Source organism: Lactuca virosa, chromosome 1 (genome assembly GCF_052849685.1).
Source record: "Lactuca virosa cultivar CGN04683 chromosome 1, Lactuca_virosa_CGN04683_v6, whole genome shotgun sequence".
In the NCBI taxonomy this organism is placed as follows: Eukaryota; Viridiplantae; Streptophyta; class Magnoliopsida; order Asterales; family Asteraceae; genus Lactuca; species Lactuca virosa.
In genome coordinates this window covers 233,609,906-233,626,323 of record NC_136426.1, presented here as the reverse complement: position 1 = coordinate 233,626,323, position 16,418 = coordinate 233,609,906, and the positions used below count along the sequence as shown (strand labels likewise).

General features: G+C 38.5%; 1 protein-coding gene across 1 annotated transcript; it reads right to left on the bottom strand.

The window, feature by feature from the left end:
- Positions 1–3,087: 3,087 nt before the first annotated feature.
- On the bottom strand, positions 3,088–7,565 carry LOC145128037 (uncharacterized). The gene is made up of 4 exons (XM_079063031.1): positions 7,141–7,565; positions 6,186–7,054; positions 5,586–6,134; positions 3,088–4,988 (listed from the first exon to the last, which is right to left on the bottom strand). The coding sequence occupies exons 1-4, from the start codon at positions 7,563–7,565 to the stop codon at positions 3,088–3,090; spliced, it is 3,744 nt and encodes a 1,247-aa protein (XP_078919157.1).
- Positions 7,566–16,418: the final 8,853 nt, after the last annotated feature.

The window sequence follows — 16,418 nt, the reverse complement described above, 5'->3', positions numbered from 1 at the left end:
TGGCTTGTGAGAAAAATGCAAGTGAGGGACTAGTCGGCTCGAGGCTAAGTTGTCCCCCTACTTATGCCACACTTGACATGAGTCGGTTCATATGCATAACTACTTGCACTCTCTCCCCACGTATATATAAGAGAAGATGCAACAACTGAAGGTCCCTAAGAGCGATTCTTATTTGTTATGTGAGTTTCCAAAAGAATAGTATTTAAAGTGTGTCGAGTCTTTCACGTAAAGATGTTTGGAGATGAGAATAAAGATATAACCAAAATGCATGAATGCTGATGCCCTAAGCTAAATGTCATGCAAAAATAAAAAGTAAAAAAGAAGAAAATAAAATGTTTTTGTTGTTTTATATTAAAAAAATGAATGCAAATTAAGGCTAAAATGTTATGCAACCTAAGTTAAAATGCATGAGAAAGCAAAAAAGAAAAAAGGAATACCCCACCCCAAGCTTAGAAATAAGCATTGTCCTCAATGCTTGGGGCGAGGCAAAAGTACCTAGACCGGGGGATCGGGAGGAGGGTATGAGTATTGGGGGTAAGGGTAAGGGTAAGGTGGAGGTGGATAAGGGTGGGTGGGTGGAGGGTATGGATAGGGAGGAGGAAGTGGTACGTTCTCAAAGTGGTTTTGTGATTGGTGTCACCCCCATATATGGTGCATCTGCTGATACATGATTTGGTTGGAGACACAAAGAGCCTCGAACCGTTCGGAAAAATTGGGGGGAAGCGGGTAATATTCGGGAGGTGCTTGGGGCTGGGCTTGTTGTGGACCATGGGCGGGCTCATCGTCGGATTCCTCATCCACATGCATCTCGTCATCATCTTGAGCCTGGAGCGCATCCTCATTGAATGACTGAGTGATGGTCCTCGCGAGTCTCCACTGAGTGCGATCGTGGAAGGTGAAGTTGGAGACTCGAGGATCGGGAAGAATAAGATATCCGACCCCTTGAGGATAATACCATGTAAAACTGTTTCTGTTCTTACGACGGATATGATGCATGTTTGTGAGAACCCGCTCATCTAAGAGAATTTTGTTGTCGACGGGTGTATAGTCGTCCGGGAGCTCAATCTCAAGACCGCGGACTAAAAGGGTGACAAATCCTCTAATGTAAATATCACCGATTGTTTTGGTTCTCATGAGTGCGGATTTGTAGAAAAGGAACGAAGCAAAATCCGGGATCGGTGGGTTTTCACGTCGTGTCATGCACCAAAGGAAGAAGAGCTCAATTTTTGTGACTTGGCCGGCTTCTTTGCGGGCAAAAACGGTGCACACCAAGATACGATGGGCAATGCGGAGGCATGGGTGAATGATGGAGGTTGCCTTATCGCGACCGGCACATGAAAAGATCCCACCGGTGATTTCCGTCCAAAAAGTCTCGTGGTTGAATTCAGTAGGCAATGATTCGAAAGTCACGAATGTGTTCGAGGAAGTTAAGCCCAAGATGTCATTTATCCTTGCAAAATCAATGTACGCCCGGTCCCCCATAAGTTGGAATGCAACTTTTTTTTCTCTCGCTGTCTAACCCACAGTCGGCAAGGAACTCTCTAGTAGGGAGCTCGTAAGTGTGTGCCATGAGATTTAGAATGTTTTCCCACCCGATGTTACGGAACAATTGAGTGACCCCCTCAAGAACCCCTAATGAAATGAGCGTGGGCTTGCACACGAATTTGGTTGAGGCAACTTTTCTAGGCAAACTTTTGTTATAGTTTTCAGTTGTCTTTGCGTCCCGAAACCTTGGAATGTTAGGTTCCGCATTTTGAGCTCTAGTGGGGGCCTTGCCTCGGGCAGCAGCCGAGCGCTTTCTAGACGTGGACATGATCAACTTGTAAGGAAATTAACAACTACACAGACCACAATCCCAACAAATAATATTTCAATGCAAATCACCAATCGACTCCCTATGGACTTCTAAAGGGCTCAACAATCAAAGCAAGAAATATTTCCTAGCCTCATTTGATGCAATACCATACAAATTGTTGTTCTAAAGCATGCATATTGGTCAATTAAAGTAAAGGAAAGAAATGTACCCGTTGGTGACCACGACTTTTGAAAGTCGAAAATTTGCACGCGAAAATCTGGGATTTGAAAAACTTGCAACACTCCACCCCAAACTTGAAGCTTTGCTCACCTCCCCATGAGAAGTAATTTATCGCGAAAACCTGAGAAATCCGACAACGGGTCAAGATTCTGGAAAAAATTTCTGACGAGCTTTGAGGAATATTTTTAGTGGGGTTTGCAGCCTCGACCAAAAGGAGTACAATGGTGGTGTCGGAATTGCGAGAGGTGGCCGGAGTTGGCCGAAAAATGCCCGAAAAGTGGCGAGATGGTGGTGGTGGTGCCGGGAATTCCGGCAACAGATCGGAACGGTTTTTGGGTGGGGTTTGTAGAGCTCAAAAAATAGGAGAGAATGGCGGTGGTTTCACATAATTCCGACCGGCAGTTTGACGGGAAATCAAGTTTTTGTGTTGGAAGTGGGAGGTGTTTTAATGGAGTTTAGGGAAAAGAAGAAGAAGAAGTGGGGAAGAAAAGGGTCGGCTGCAGCTTTTCCTTGGTTTAAGTCGTGGTCAAACCTGGTCAAAACACGGTTCAATGAAAGTCAACACCTCACGCGGACTGTTCTTCGAGTACACGCGGTCCGCGTGAGATGCCCTAAAACGATCCATTTGTTCATTTCTTCACGCGGACGTTTACCCGAGTACACACGGTCCGTTTTTATAATCCACGCGGACGACCCTTCGACCACACGCGGTCCGCGTAAAAAGGTCTGTAACCATCCATTTTTTGAAGAATGATGCGGTCGATTTTATTGGCCACACACGGTCCGTTTTTATAACCCACGTGGACGGTTCCTCGAGTACACGCGGACCGCGTGTGTCTTGCTGAAACCTCTCAATTCTTCGCCCTTGAGCAAAACGAACATCGGGGCTTAAAATTCAACACTCTTTTACTGCAAGAAGGAAGAAGAAGAAATGTGAAATGCAAAAATGATTTATCTAAAACATTTATTCGGAATTAGAAAAGATGAAAGCATTAAGTTTTCCAAAAATGCCCTTCTTTAACGCCTTTGGCGAGACATCCTTCCAGCTTGATTCAACACCTCGGGACATCCAAATGGATGATTTCAAGGGCATTTGCATTAAAACCTTCGTAGAATGGCTTCAAACGATGCCCATTGACTTTGAAAATTTGTCCCGTTTCTTCACTTTGTATTTCCACCGTCCCATGGTCAAAAGTTTGCATCACAACAAAAGGCCCTATCCACCTTGATCTTAACTTTCCGGGAAATAACTTCAATCCCGAATGGTAAAGTAAGACCCTATGTCCCGGTTCAAAATGCTTTCGGGTGATGGACTTGTCGTGGAAGAGTTTCGTTTTCTCTTTATAAATCCTTGAGTTTTCGTAAGAGTCATTTCTCAATTCTTCTAACTCTTGGAGTTGAAGTTTCCTATGTCTTCCCGCCTCATCAATATTGAAATTACATTGCTTGACCACCCAAAATGCACGGTGCTCCAATTCCACGGGAAGATGACATGGCTTTCCAAAAACCAACCTAAATAGGGACATTCCTATCGGGGTCTTGTAAGCGGTCCGATAGGCCCACAAGGCATCGTCAAGCCTCGTACTCCAATCCTTTCTTATAGGATTAACTGTTTTCTCAAGAATAGATTTCACTTCACGATTTGAGACCTCCGCTTGACCATTCGTTTGAGGGTGGTAGGCGGTAGAGACACGATGGATCACGTTGTACTTCTTAAATAAAGCCTCCATCATCTTGTTGCAGAAATGCGTCCCTCGATCACTAATCAACTCCCTAGGCACACCAAATCTCACAAAGACATTAGACTTTAGAAAGTCGATAACTGTTTTGGCATCATCCGATCTTGTGGCTTTGGCTTCAACCCATTTAGAAACATAGTCAACCGTGAGCAAAATATAAACGTTGCCAAATGAGACGGGAAATGGGCCCATGAAATCAATCCCCCATACGTCAAAAACTTCACAAACAAGGATTGGATTTTGTGGCATTTGGTTCTTTTGTGAAATGTTCCCCGTCCTTTGCCACCGTTCACAACTTTTACAAAACAAATAACAATCGCGTGACATGGTTGGCCAAAATAGTCCACACTCAAGAACCTTTCTCAAAGTTCGGTTAGGCCCGAAGTGTCCCCCACAAGCAAGTTCATGACAAAATTGCAAAATGGATTTATGTTCTTGTTGGGGCACACATCTCCTAAGGATTTGATCGGGACAATGTTTCCACAAATAAGGCTCATCCCACACATAGTATTTTGCATCACTTTTCAATTTATCTTTTTGAGCATGTGTGAATGTGTCGGGATACATTTTCGTGACCAAAAAGTTAACGATATCGGCATACCAAGGAGTAGATTGAGTAAGGGAAAAGAGATGCTCATTCGGAAACTTGTCCCGCAACGGGAAAAGAGTTTCATTTGAAATGATCCGGCTTAGATGATCGGCAACAAGATTCTCGCATCCACTCTTGTCCCGAATTTCCAAATCAAATTCTTGCAATAATAAGATCCACCGGATGAGTCTTGGCTTTGCATCTTTCTTTTTCATCAAGTACTTAAGAGCCGCGTGATCCGAATACACTATAACTTTGGTGCCAAGTAGATATTGCCTAAACTTCTCCAAAGCGAACACTATGGCCAATAGCTCCTTCTCTGTGGTAGAGTAGTTGCTTTGAGCATTGTCTAGTGTACTCAATGCATAGTAGATCATATGGGAGCCTCTTCCATTCTTTTGACCCAAAACGGAGCCAATATCATAATTGCATGCATCACACATGATCTCGAAGGGGAGATCCCAATTTGGAGCTTGCATTATGGGATCGGATGTAAGCAACTCTTTGAGCTTGTCGAAAGCTTCTTTGTACGCCTCATTGAACTCGAAATCAACCTCCTTTTGCAAGAGTTGGCACATTGGTCTTGTTATCTTTGAAAAATCCTTAATGAATCTTCGGTAGAAACCTGCATGGCCCAAAAAAGAACGAACTTCCCGAACACAAGTCGGGTAGGGTAAGCTTTGAATAACATCGATTTTAGCCTTATCTACCTCAATTCCTTTCTTTGACATAATGTGACCCAAAATACGATCTTGACTCACCATAAAATTACATTTCTCAAAATTTAAAACCAAATTCGTTTCAATGCATCTTTTTAAAATTTTGGTGAGATTGGTCAAACATTCTTGAAACGAGTTCTCGTATACCATAAAATCATCCATAAAAACCTCAATTATGTTTTCAACATATTCTGAAAAGATACTAACCATACAATGTTGGAAAGTGGCCAGGGCATTACACAATCCAAACAACATTCTCCGGTATGCGAAAGTGCCAAATGGACATGTAAAGGTTGTCTTTTCGTGGTCTTCCGGTGCCACCGGGATTTGGTGAAAACCGGAATACCCGTCTAGACAATAATAATGAGATTTCCCGGCCAACCTTTCTAACATTTGGTCAATGAAAGGTAATGGGAAATGATCTTTTCTTGTGCTTGCATTGAGTTTGCGGTAGTCAATACATACTCTCCACCTATTTTGCATGCGGGTGGGGACCATCATACCTTTGTTGTTCTCGACCAACGTGATTCCTGTCTTCTTTGGTACAACTTGCACCGGGCTTACCCACTTTCTATCCGATATTGGATAGATCATTCCCGCATCAAGGAGCTTCAATATCTCTTTCTTGACCACTTCCATCATAGGTGGGTTCAATCTTCTTTGCGCATCCCGACTCGGCTTGCATTCATCATCCATCAAGATCTTATGCATACAAGTGGAGGGGCTCAATCCCTTGATATCCGCAATCGTCCAACCCATTGCTTCTTTATGTTCCTTCAACACCTTGAGGAGTTGCTCTTCTTCACATTCGGTTAAGTGGGTTGAAATTATAACCGGAAGAGTCTCGTTGTTTCCCAAGTACGCATACTTCAAGTGTTGAGGTAGGACTTTCAATTCTAGTTCCGGTGGTTGAACAAGGGAGGGCGGCAACTTTGTGTGAGTTTGAGGTAATTCAATTTGTTTCACACTAAATTGAGTAGTTTTCTTGACCTCTAAATTGTTAACCAACCTTTCAACTTCCGGGTCTAATGAGTAGAGCTTCAACTTCTTGGCTAATTTTCCACAATCAAATCATTTGCTCAAAATCATCTCCAACATGTCACCATTAGACAACTCGAACAACTCTTGGGTTAATGGCTCAATAACATCAACAAAATACAAGGATGAAACATCACTAGGATATCTCATAGCATCGTAGATATTGAAACTTATCGTTTCCACATCAAACTCCATCGTTAAACTTCCCGCATACACATCAATCTTTGTTCTAGCCGTCTTCAAAAATGGTATCCCAAGTAAAATTAGAGCCGACTTGGAGGACACTTGTTCTTCTAAATCAATCACATAGAAGTCCTCCGGGAAGACCAATTGGTTCACTTGCACCAAAACATCTTCTAAAACACCTCTAGGAAAGACACTCGATTTATCCGCAAGTGAAATTATGACACCGGTTTCACTTAAAGGTCCGACATTCAATGATTCATACACTGAATAGGGCATGACGTTGATAGAAGCACCAAGATCAAGCATGACACTATTAAAAGTGACATCTCCAATCTTGCAAGGAACCGTGAACATCCCCAGATCTTTGCACTTGGGTGGAAGTTTCCTTTGTAAAACCGCGGATGCGTTTTCATTCATTGAGATTTTCTCATTTCCCTTCAATTTCCTCTTGTTGGTACAAAGTTCCTTCAAGAACTTTGCATATCTAGGGATTTGCTTGATAAATTTGAGTAAATGGATGTTTACTTCCACCTTTAGGAAGGTGTCCAAAATCTCTTTCTCCTCCATATTTTTCTTTGAAGTTGCAAGTCGGGAGGGGAATGGCGGTTGAGGGGCTATTGGTGTTACGAGGGGAATAGTCTTCTTTGGAACTCCAGCTTGTGCATCATTCTTGACTATAGGATCCTCAATGGGAATGACCTCTATTTCTTCCTCTTCTTCCCTTGGCTTCTTCTTTGAATTACTTTCTCTAGTTTGTTTACCACTTCTCAAGGTCACAACATTGACATTTGGGTTCTTTCGGTTTGATAAAGGAGTATTCCATGGGACTCCAACTTGCTTATGGATGTAACTATATCTCCCATTTGTGCTTCAAGGTTGGAGATACTAGTCCTTGTTTGTTTTTGGAATTGTTGGGTGCTAGTGGCTAATGATTTGACAATGTCTTCAAGAGACATCCCGGAGCTACTTGGTTGGGATTGAGGAGGTTGTTGGTGATGATGTGGAGGGTGCGGTTTGGGTTGATAGTGTGGTTGTGAATGTTGGTAGTGAGGTTGTTGTGGTGGAAAGGAAGGTCTAACAAATGCATTTTGAGGCAATAGTCTTGGGTTGTAGCTCATATTGGGATTTGGCTTCCAACTTGAATTGTATGCATTTTGGTAACTGGATGGTTTGTTGTGGTAATTTTGGAATTCTCCCGTGGCATTCACATGTTCCGCATCTTCTTGAAGAATGGGGCACATATCCGTAGGATGTCCCATTGTTGCACATATTCCACAAACCATCACTTATGGAGTTTGTCTTATGGTTAACTTTTGAACAACGGATGTTAAATCTTTGAGTTGAGACTCTAGATTCGATGTTCCCACTTCATTGACTTTTTGTTGAGTTTCTCTCTTCATATCTTGGAACGGACCAAAGTGTTGAGAGTTAGCGGCTATTGTGTTGAAGAGTTTCTTGTTTTTTGTGGAGTTTTACTAAAAACATCTCCACCACTTGAGGCATCAACTAATCTTCTCTCCATTTGTAAGAATCCCTCATAGAAGTGTTGAATGAGGAGTTGTTCCGGAATTTGATGTTGTGGACAACTATAGCACAAGTTATTGAACCTCTCCCAATAATCATCAAAATTCTCATTTTGACCTTGGCGGATTCCACAAATCTCATTTCTAAGACTTGAGACTCTTGAAGCGGGATAGAAATTGTCAAGAAAAGCTCTTGCCATGTCGGTCCATGAGTTGATTGACCCCGGAGGAAGATAGAATAACCAATCCTTTGCTCTATCGGCCAACGAAAAGGGGAATGCCCTTAACTTGATTTGGTCATCGGTTGACCCTTGTGGCTTCATGCTAGTGCAAATAATATGGAACATCTTCAAATCTTTATGAGGGTCTTCGTTCTCTAATCCATGAAAAGTTGGAAGGTGATGGACTAAAATTGACTTCAATTCCGAACCTCCTTCCAAAATGGGGTAATTGATACCGGTTGGAGTTTGTGTGACATCGATTTCCATCATTTGCCTCAAGGTTCTTTCGGGGGCTTCTCCTCTGTCTGCCATTGCAATTGGTTCAATAATGGGTGGATTTTGTTGTAAGGGTGGTGTTTCGGGAATTTCTTGGCGAGGGTCGGGACTAGAATTAGGTTCCGTGTCAAATGGATCGTATCCACGGAGATTGGTTCAAAGGGTTTCGTGTCCTCGTGAGCACATGTATGTTGAGATCTGTATCCACGGAGATTGGTTCAAAGGGTTCTGTGTCAAAGGGTTCCGTGTCACTTGATGAAGCGATTTCAACCTCCGGGTCCTCGTGAGGATTTGAAGTTTGACCACATTCTATTCTTTTTTCCTTCGCCAAACGTCTTGCTTCTTTTCCAATTTCTAGATTATAAATCAAAGCACATGTATGTTGAGATCTGGGCATAGAGAAACAAATTGATTAAAAACAAACCAATCCCCGGCAACGGCGCCAAAATTTGGTGGTTGTCGAGGCCAACAAAATAAATACCCTAAATGTTATACACTAAAATAGTGTATAGTGGTAAAGGGATCGTATCCACGGAGATTGGTTCAATTTAAATCTCTATGTAAATCACTTGTTCAAGTACTTGTAAAACAAGAGTAAAAGTAAAATAGGGGGTTTTAATTCTTTTTGATTGTTTAAGAAAATTAAAGCTAAGCTAGAATGTAAATATGACAAGTAAGCAAGTAAAAGATTTGATTAAATTCAATGAAGTGAATTTGGTTGATTTTAGGATACACCATATGGATGACATAGTTGACTTATCATTAGACTAAATGGAACAAAACTTGTGAATCAATTTAACTTGGCTATAGCAATTCATAAGCATAAATTACCTCAACTCTTCATCGTTATTAAAATGGTTTGAGGAGCTCTTAACACATTTCCTTAATTAAAGTCACAAAATCAATGAAGCATATAATCTTGTGAAAATCAATTAGCTTTAAGTTCTAAGAGTTACCAAGTCCAAAAGATAATCAAATGCTTACATTATCATTATGGAGGAAACATTTCCATGGCCTAAATGAAATGAAAACAAACATATAAACCATTTGTTGCTTACTAATTTGAGGTTCCATTACTTAACCAAGAAAGTAGTCAACAAAAATAAGTATTCATTCATCAAAGCTCATGATCAAAGATAAATAAACACAAGAAGATGTTTGACTAGAAAACATTTCCATAAATTTCAAACACAAGATAGTAAGAAGTCTTCAAAGCAACTAATCATCCATGGGTTAAACCCTAACCAACCAAATGTGAATCTAGCCAAGCATGGCCAAAATAAAGGAAATACAAGATAGTTTAGAGATACCAAACATGATTCAAAGTGCAAGATGAAATGAAATTACACCAATCTTCAAAATCTTCAATTTCTTCCAAACTTTTCTTGAGAGCAAAGGAGTAGTTCTTGAGAGTGTTCATAATGAATTCCTACTCAAATCTCCAGTAAAAAGGCCTCATTTCCGGATTCAAAAGCTCACCAAAAGCCATCCACCAACCTTCCCAAAATAGAGTAAAAAAGTCAAAACCCGGATTCACCACAACACGATCCACGCGGACCGTTTGTGGATCCACGCGGACCGCGTGGGTCTCGCTGATTGTAAACCTTGGCCCATTTAAATTATAATCCAGACCAATCTTCTTCATTCATCCTCCAGCCCACATGCACAACTCTTGGGAGCCCAATTATGTTATTCCAAAGTCTCCAATGATGGTCCAATGCTTCTTTAGTCTTTCTTAACTCGAGTCCTTGTCCAAAGATTAAGTCCAAATCGCTTCTCGCTTATACCGACACCAAGCCCAATTGCACCACTTCAAGTCCATGAACAGATTGTAAACCTCCAGTAGTCCTGCACTCCTTCCATACCTCCAATGACAAATAGTCTTCGGTAAATCCTGCAAATAAGCTCAAAAGACTGAAAAGCACCCGGTAAAGGAGAAAAATAATAAAAAGAGAAAATATGCATGAAGATTAACTAAAATGAGATGGTTTTAACTAAAAATAAACTATGAAAAGAAGTTATAAAAACAAAACAATCCAAACTCGACGAGTCCATAATCTGACTCGACGAGTCGGATATCCTGTTTGCAGTTTTTCGGGCTTTTGGCCAAAATTGGATTTGGATCATTACCTTAAACTGTTTTGTATCATAAAATCTGTTTTTTCTGATATGGTAATGGCTATCCTTATCCAATTAAAAGATAGTTGTCAAAATTTTAAGATAATTGTTAGTTTTAAACTATCTTGCTATAAGAGTTGCATTAGGTCGAATTGGTAAAAGATAAAGAATATATGATTATTTTTATTAGTTTTAAATTTGATCTAAATGTTTTGAAGAGTTACAAAACTTGTCATCAAGTTCTGGAACTCAAAAGTTTTTAAGGAGTTACAAAAATAAGTCCATAAGTTATGGAATCCAAAAGTTTTCAAGAGTTTCATAACTTGCCCTCAAGTTATGGAATATGAGAAGTCTCATTCATGAAAACATTAACTCTTGTAATTGAAAGGTTTCAAAAGATGCAACTCTTAGGTTCATAACTTAAAAATTAATTAAATAGTTTTAATTTTGAATTTTTTTTATTTAGAACCTTGATGTTTTGAATAGTTCAAATTACACCTTGATGGATTTTATTTAATTAATTAAAGCGTTTAATTAAAAGAGAATATTAAATCCATAATCACATGGTTCAAGTTTAATTAAATTAAGAGTATATTTTAATTAATAGATTCAACCACAAAGTATTTTAAAAGTTTAAAATACACCCTTATACTATATAAAATTAAAAGTTTAATATATTATATATGTATAAGTAAAAAGTCAGTCTTACCATTAATAGGCCTCATTCACGAAGCTCGTCTATAAGGGGTGTTCAAGGAAGCGGCCTGTAAAATGACCGCCATTGGGTATCCACTCTTACCCACCGCACCCTTAACCAGTGGAGGGTTGTTAGCCGAACAGGTTTGATAGGACACTTAAATCCTCATTAAAAGTATAATGAAATACAAAGTTACTAAAACTTCACAAATTTCCAATCTTAGTTACTTTAGGAAAATGTAGATTTGATGTTAATCCATGAAATTGCACTTTGCACCTTGCCAAGTCGTTAGTGGAGCGTGTGTGGTTAACCAGCACACTTACTTGGACTAGTAAGGGTGGAAAAGGGTAGCTCGATGTTTGTCATAGATCAATGGAGCGTGTGTGGTTAACCGGCACATTGATTATGTGATTAATGACATCGAGAGTACCAAGCTAATTTGCATGGTTATTCACACCTTGTTTGTGATCCTCCGTATCCCAGTCACAAACTTGAAGGGCATAATCGAGATTAAACATGCCATTGAAAAGTTCAATGAATCTTAAAGAATCTAGGAATTTCAACTAATTTAAAACCTAAAATTCTTTTTCGTTTTTCATGGTGGAAATTGGTAAATCGTCATTTACCTACCTTCAAATATTTTACAATTGGATTACGGCATCCCTCTTCCGAATTGTAGAATATTGTGTTGGTTCCTAGCCTTAATATTTCATTTTGGGTGTTATATTAAGGACTTAAATCAACTAACTTGAATTTCTCCCTTGTAGATGTCTAGTTCAGACAACTATGGTCTTCCTGAATCTTTTGGAAAAAGATTTCTACATGAAGATGATATTCCTCAATATCATACTTCACTTCCTCCACCTCCTCCAATAATTATCCATGACCCACATGTTCGTCGACTTGAAAAGTTCAAGGTCACTCAAGCCCTATTGGCTAGCAAACACCAAGATGGAAGGTCTGTGTGTGCACATGTCTTGGATATGAAGTCACACATTGATAGGTTGGGAATGTTGGGTGTCGTTTTCCCAAGGAAGTTGGTTGTTGACTGTGTTCTTCAGTCACTTCCCGAGTCGTATAGTCATTTTGTTAAAGACTACTATATGACAGATCACGACGTGACTCTTATCGATCTTACCTATTTGCTAATTGCTGCTGAATCAACAATGATTTGGCGCACTGGTCAAGAAAATTTGATTGGAAGATCTACTTCCCAAGTTGCCATGGACATAGGCAATGACATAGATAGTCCAGAAAAAATCGCTTCTCCTATGGGAAGGTAATTGGCTATGGTCAAAAGATTTAACCATAAGAGAAAAGCCAGTTCTGAGATAGTTCCATGTGAAAATGCCAAAGAGTCCACTTGTTTCTATTGGCATTTGAAGGGACATTGGAAGCGAAGCTGCCCTGACTACCTGAAAGATCTAAGAGAGGGTAAAATCAAATTGTATGATTCTACTTCAGGTAAGTCCACTATCTAACTCTATTAAGTTCCTATTTGTAGATTCTTAATACATGATGTGATAAGATTACATTTTGATTTTTTATAGAATCGAAGGAAGCTTAAAGGAAGAGTGAGTTGAGTCTGATCGTGAAGAGATGGATTTCGATCGCATGGTTCGATGATCAGATTTTGAGTTGCTGCTTAAGAGTTATGATAAATTGCTTAGAAATATTTAGTAACATAGTTTTCATATATATTTGCATTGTAAGGACAAAGTTTTCCGCAATTGTTATGAATAAAGAAAATTTTGATTTCATCTTATTTTATATTTCCTTACAATAGCATTTGTGAAAATTGATGTTTGTATGTTTCTATTGTTAGCAATATTGAAAAATGGATTTGATTCTTTCGTTTATGGTAGTGTCGGAAATTTACCAAATAAGGAAAGATTCTCATCACGCAAGTTTCAATTGGACAGAAACTTGGAATCATGCAACTTCTATTGTATGATGAATGAGAACTTTTGTCTTTGAGAAATTAAGACTAATTCCTTGTTCACATGTATATGTGAGTCAAGTGAAGGACTAGGGGATCTAGTACACTTTGTTATGCATTGGTCAGGTCCACCCTAAAGAACGATAAGATTATGCATCATAATTTACTAAAAGATTAGTGAATATGATTATGCTTACAAGATTAAGTATAATTCTGAATCATTGAAAAGCTTCAATGTATAGCAGAACGAATAAGAAAAATCAAATTAGGCAGAATGATACAAGCTTCTCCAATCTAAAAGGAAAGGAGAGTACTTTAGTATCATGTTTTATAATCATCTTAATGATTATGAAAAACCATATCACTATTGATCCTCTAAGGACACCTTAGTGCATTTGTATGGCTAAGAAGAGGTATCGGGAATTGTTAAAATGGTTAGATCAAAAGGATGACTCATACTTCATTCCAAATTCAAGTCTTAGAGTCATACTTCAAGATTGTTCCTTGAGTGACATTTCTTAAGTAGGTTTATAACACATCATGAAATGTGGAGTAAAAATGTTACTTACTCTTGCACATTAGAAATTGATAGTTGTGATGTCTTGGATAAGACAAAGACCAAATAAGACCAATTGCATGAAGTGTCATTCTTGATAAGAATCCGCACTAACTCTTGAATATTTGTTTGTTAAGGAGTGTTTATTGACAAGAGAATCCTATATGTTAAGAGGTCAGTGGGAGTCTTAAAGATCTTGAAAAAGTTTCAAGAACTAATCAAGAGTAAACCTATTGTTTATCACTAGCCCGCGACTTGAGGTTTGCAACCCATTGTATTGACGTATTCTTGTTTTTGTGCCCATTCCAGTTGAAGTTCACTATGCATGCGAGTTCTATGAGTTCTCAGTTGTTTGCATAAGGAAATGCACCTTGATCAGTGAAAGTTCATTGATCAGTAAAGGTTAGCTGCTAAGCAACTTGGAAGACATGGTAGACCCTTGTGCTGCCAAGTGGCAAGAGATTAAGATTGAACAAGTTCAATCCATATGAGTTTGAATTTGTCATAGACCTTGTCTTATGATAATGGTTGGAAATGACAGATTCACATGGATAGGAACACATAAACCATTAAATCTAAGTGGTAAGGTTTCTCTCCACTTCATGAAAATGATTGTGAGGAAATGCTTTCACTAAGTAGATTTGAGGAGATAGCAGTTGTGTTAATTGTGTTCTCAAATTCGATTATGATTACGACATCCCTTTTCATAGTTCGAATTGTGAGAAATGGAAAATAGTCCGAACATTCGGAACTTATTGCTGTAAGTTTTGAAATAGTTTAGACACACATATGAGTCGTCTTATAAAAGGTGTATGAGCTTAGATAAAGGCTTATCGAAGCATCTCGTATCATAAATCTGAACTTTGGAAAGAAAGTCAATAAGTATTGATTTCTAGAAGTCCAACTGATTTTTGAGTACATGTCAAAGCTAGTGGGAGCATAAGTGTTATGCTGGTAAGAATATAATTATCATGATAGTGGGAGCATGATTATTATGTGAAGTATTGCAAGTTAGCAATACTATTTATAGGAAACAAAGTTCTAATTTGCAAAGTTTGAAAAGTTGTTTCGCTATAGTAAGGGAGAGGATACTATACTTTATTTCGAATCTAAAAGTTTAGATTAAAGTATTAATCAAACTTAGTCATGGAAATATATATATGAATATCATGTTGAAATGCTTCAACATGGAAATTTTGTATATGGAAATATTATAGCAAAAGACTGGTCAAGTATCATGTCTTTATGTAAGATATTATGAATCGTATCCCATATGCTTCGGGTATAGGATCGATTGCATATGTTATAATGTTCACGTGTTCTAATTTTCAAATGCCTAGGGCATTAAGAGGGAAAAAAGACTAGAATCGGATATGACTAAAGTGGTTAAACAACTGTTAAGGACAATCTAAGGATTGGTCGCTTAAGGACAGTTGGAAGTATAGTAATGGTTGGACCATGTTGGCATTGTTATGAATAGACAGGATTCTATTAATAATAAGTTGTCATATGGCAAATATGGAAATGTTTCCATAATGGGAGATGAATATTAAGAATCTATGTGTAGGTTAGAAACTTTTATGCTAGAAGGATTTTCAAAGGAATGTACTTTGAATTTGAGACTTCGCTTCCTTGGAATTGTTTTGTTATCAATCTCCAGTGGAAAGTTTTGTAATATCGTTGGCAAAGTCTCTGTGACTTTTGTACCTCGACATTACAAAAGTTACATTGCATGATAGTTTAGAATCTAACATATTCTAGCAGTGACAAGAACTTGGTATTCTTACACTTGCAATAAGGATTTGGATTTGTGAAATGAGCTTCATTGGAAATGTTTTTCAATTGATCTATTTCACAAACAAAGGACCATAGGTAAACATAGTGTGCATGCTTGGAGCATGGAATAACTATTGTTTTAATTCAAGTATTAAGTTGATTAATCGAAACATTATATAATGAATAATTTGTAATCAATATGGTGATTAAATAAAAGGTGTTTTATTTATATTCAAAGTTTTGAGACCATATTGGATTCGATAATTCTTGTGTTTCACTTTGCATGTTTTGATTTCCCGAATAATACGATTATTCAAACATCCACAGTCAATCATACTTTGGAAGTAGGTAATGAGGTAAGACTATCATGAATCTAACTGTAGATTGTCTAAGTGTTTTAGACATAACACAAGTTTGTTGCAGTGTTCATGAGTACTCATGTAATAAGATTTGAGTATTGGATTAAACCCACGCTCACGTGAATCACTTCATAGATTTCATCACGAGTGATTGTGAGACGATAATATCTTATATTCTTTAAACGGAGAAATATAGTTGCAGTTTACAAGTCGGTTGCACATTGATGATATGTAAACGCACCACTAACTTGGTGTTATAAAACATAGAGTAAATTACTGAAATCGTCCCTGTGGTTTGGTCAAAGCTGCACGTTTGGTCCCTAACTTTTTTTTTGCACTCGGATCGTCCCTGTGGTTTGATTTTGTTGCATTTTTCGTCCCTGTCATACATAAAGTTAGGGACCAAACATGCAACTTTTACCAAACCATAGGGACGAAAAACACAACAAAATCAAACCACAGGGACGACCCGAGTGCAAAAAAAAAGTTAGGGACCAAACGTGCAATTTTGACCAAACCACAGGGACGATTTCAGTAATTTACTCTAAAACATATTGTTCTGTGTGATTTGATGAGCAAATAGCACAATCATATGAGTCGAAGTTTATCCGTTCCTTTTACCCTAAGAGGGATAAAAGCGATATATG

Coding starts and splice junctions, on each gene's coding strand:
- LOC145128037 (XM_079063031.1), bottom strand. CDS start 7,565: ATGGGACATCCTACGGATATGTGCCCCATTCTTCAAGAAGATGCGGAA. Junction 7,055..7,140: donor ATAGTTACATCCATAAGCAA/GTTGGAGTCCCA, acceptor TAAACAAACTAG/AGAAAGTAATTCAAAGAAGA. Junction 4,989..5,585: donor GTTGGTCGAGAACAACAAAG/GTATGATGGTCC, acceptor TGGGCCATGCAG/GTTTCTACCGAAGATTCATT.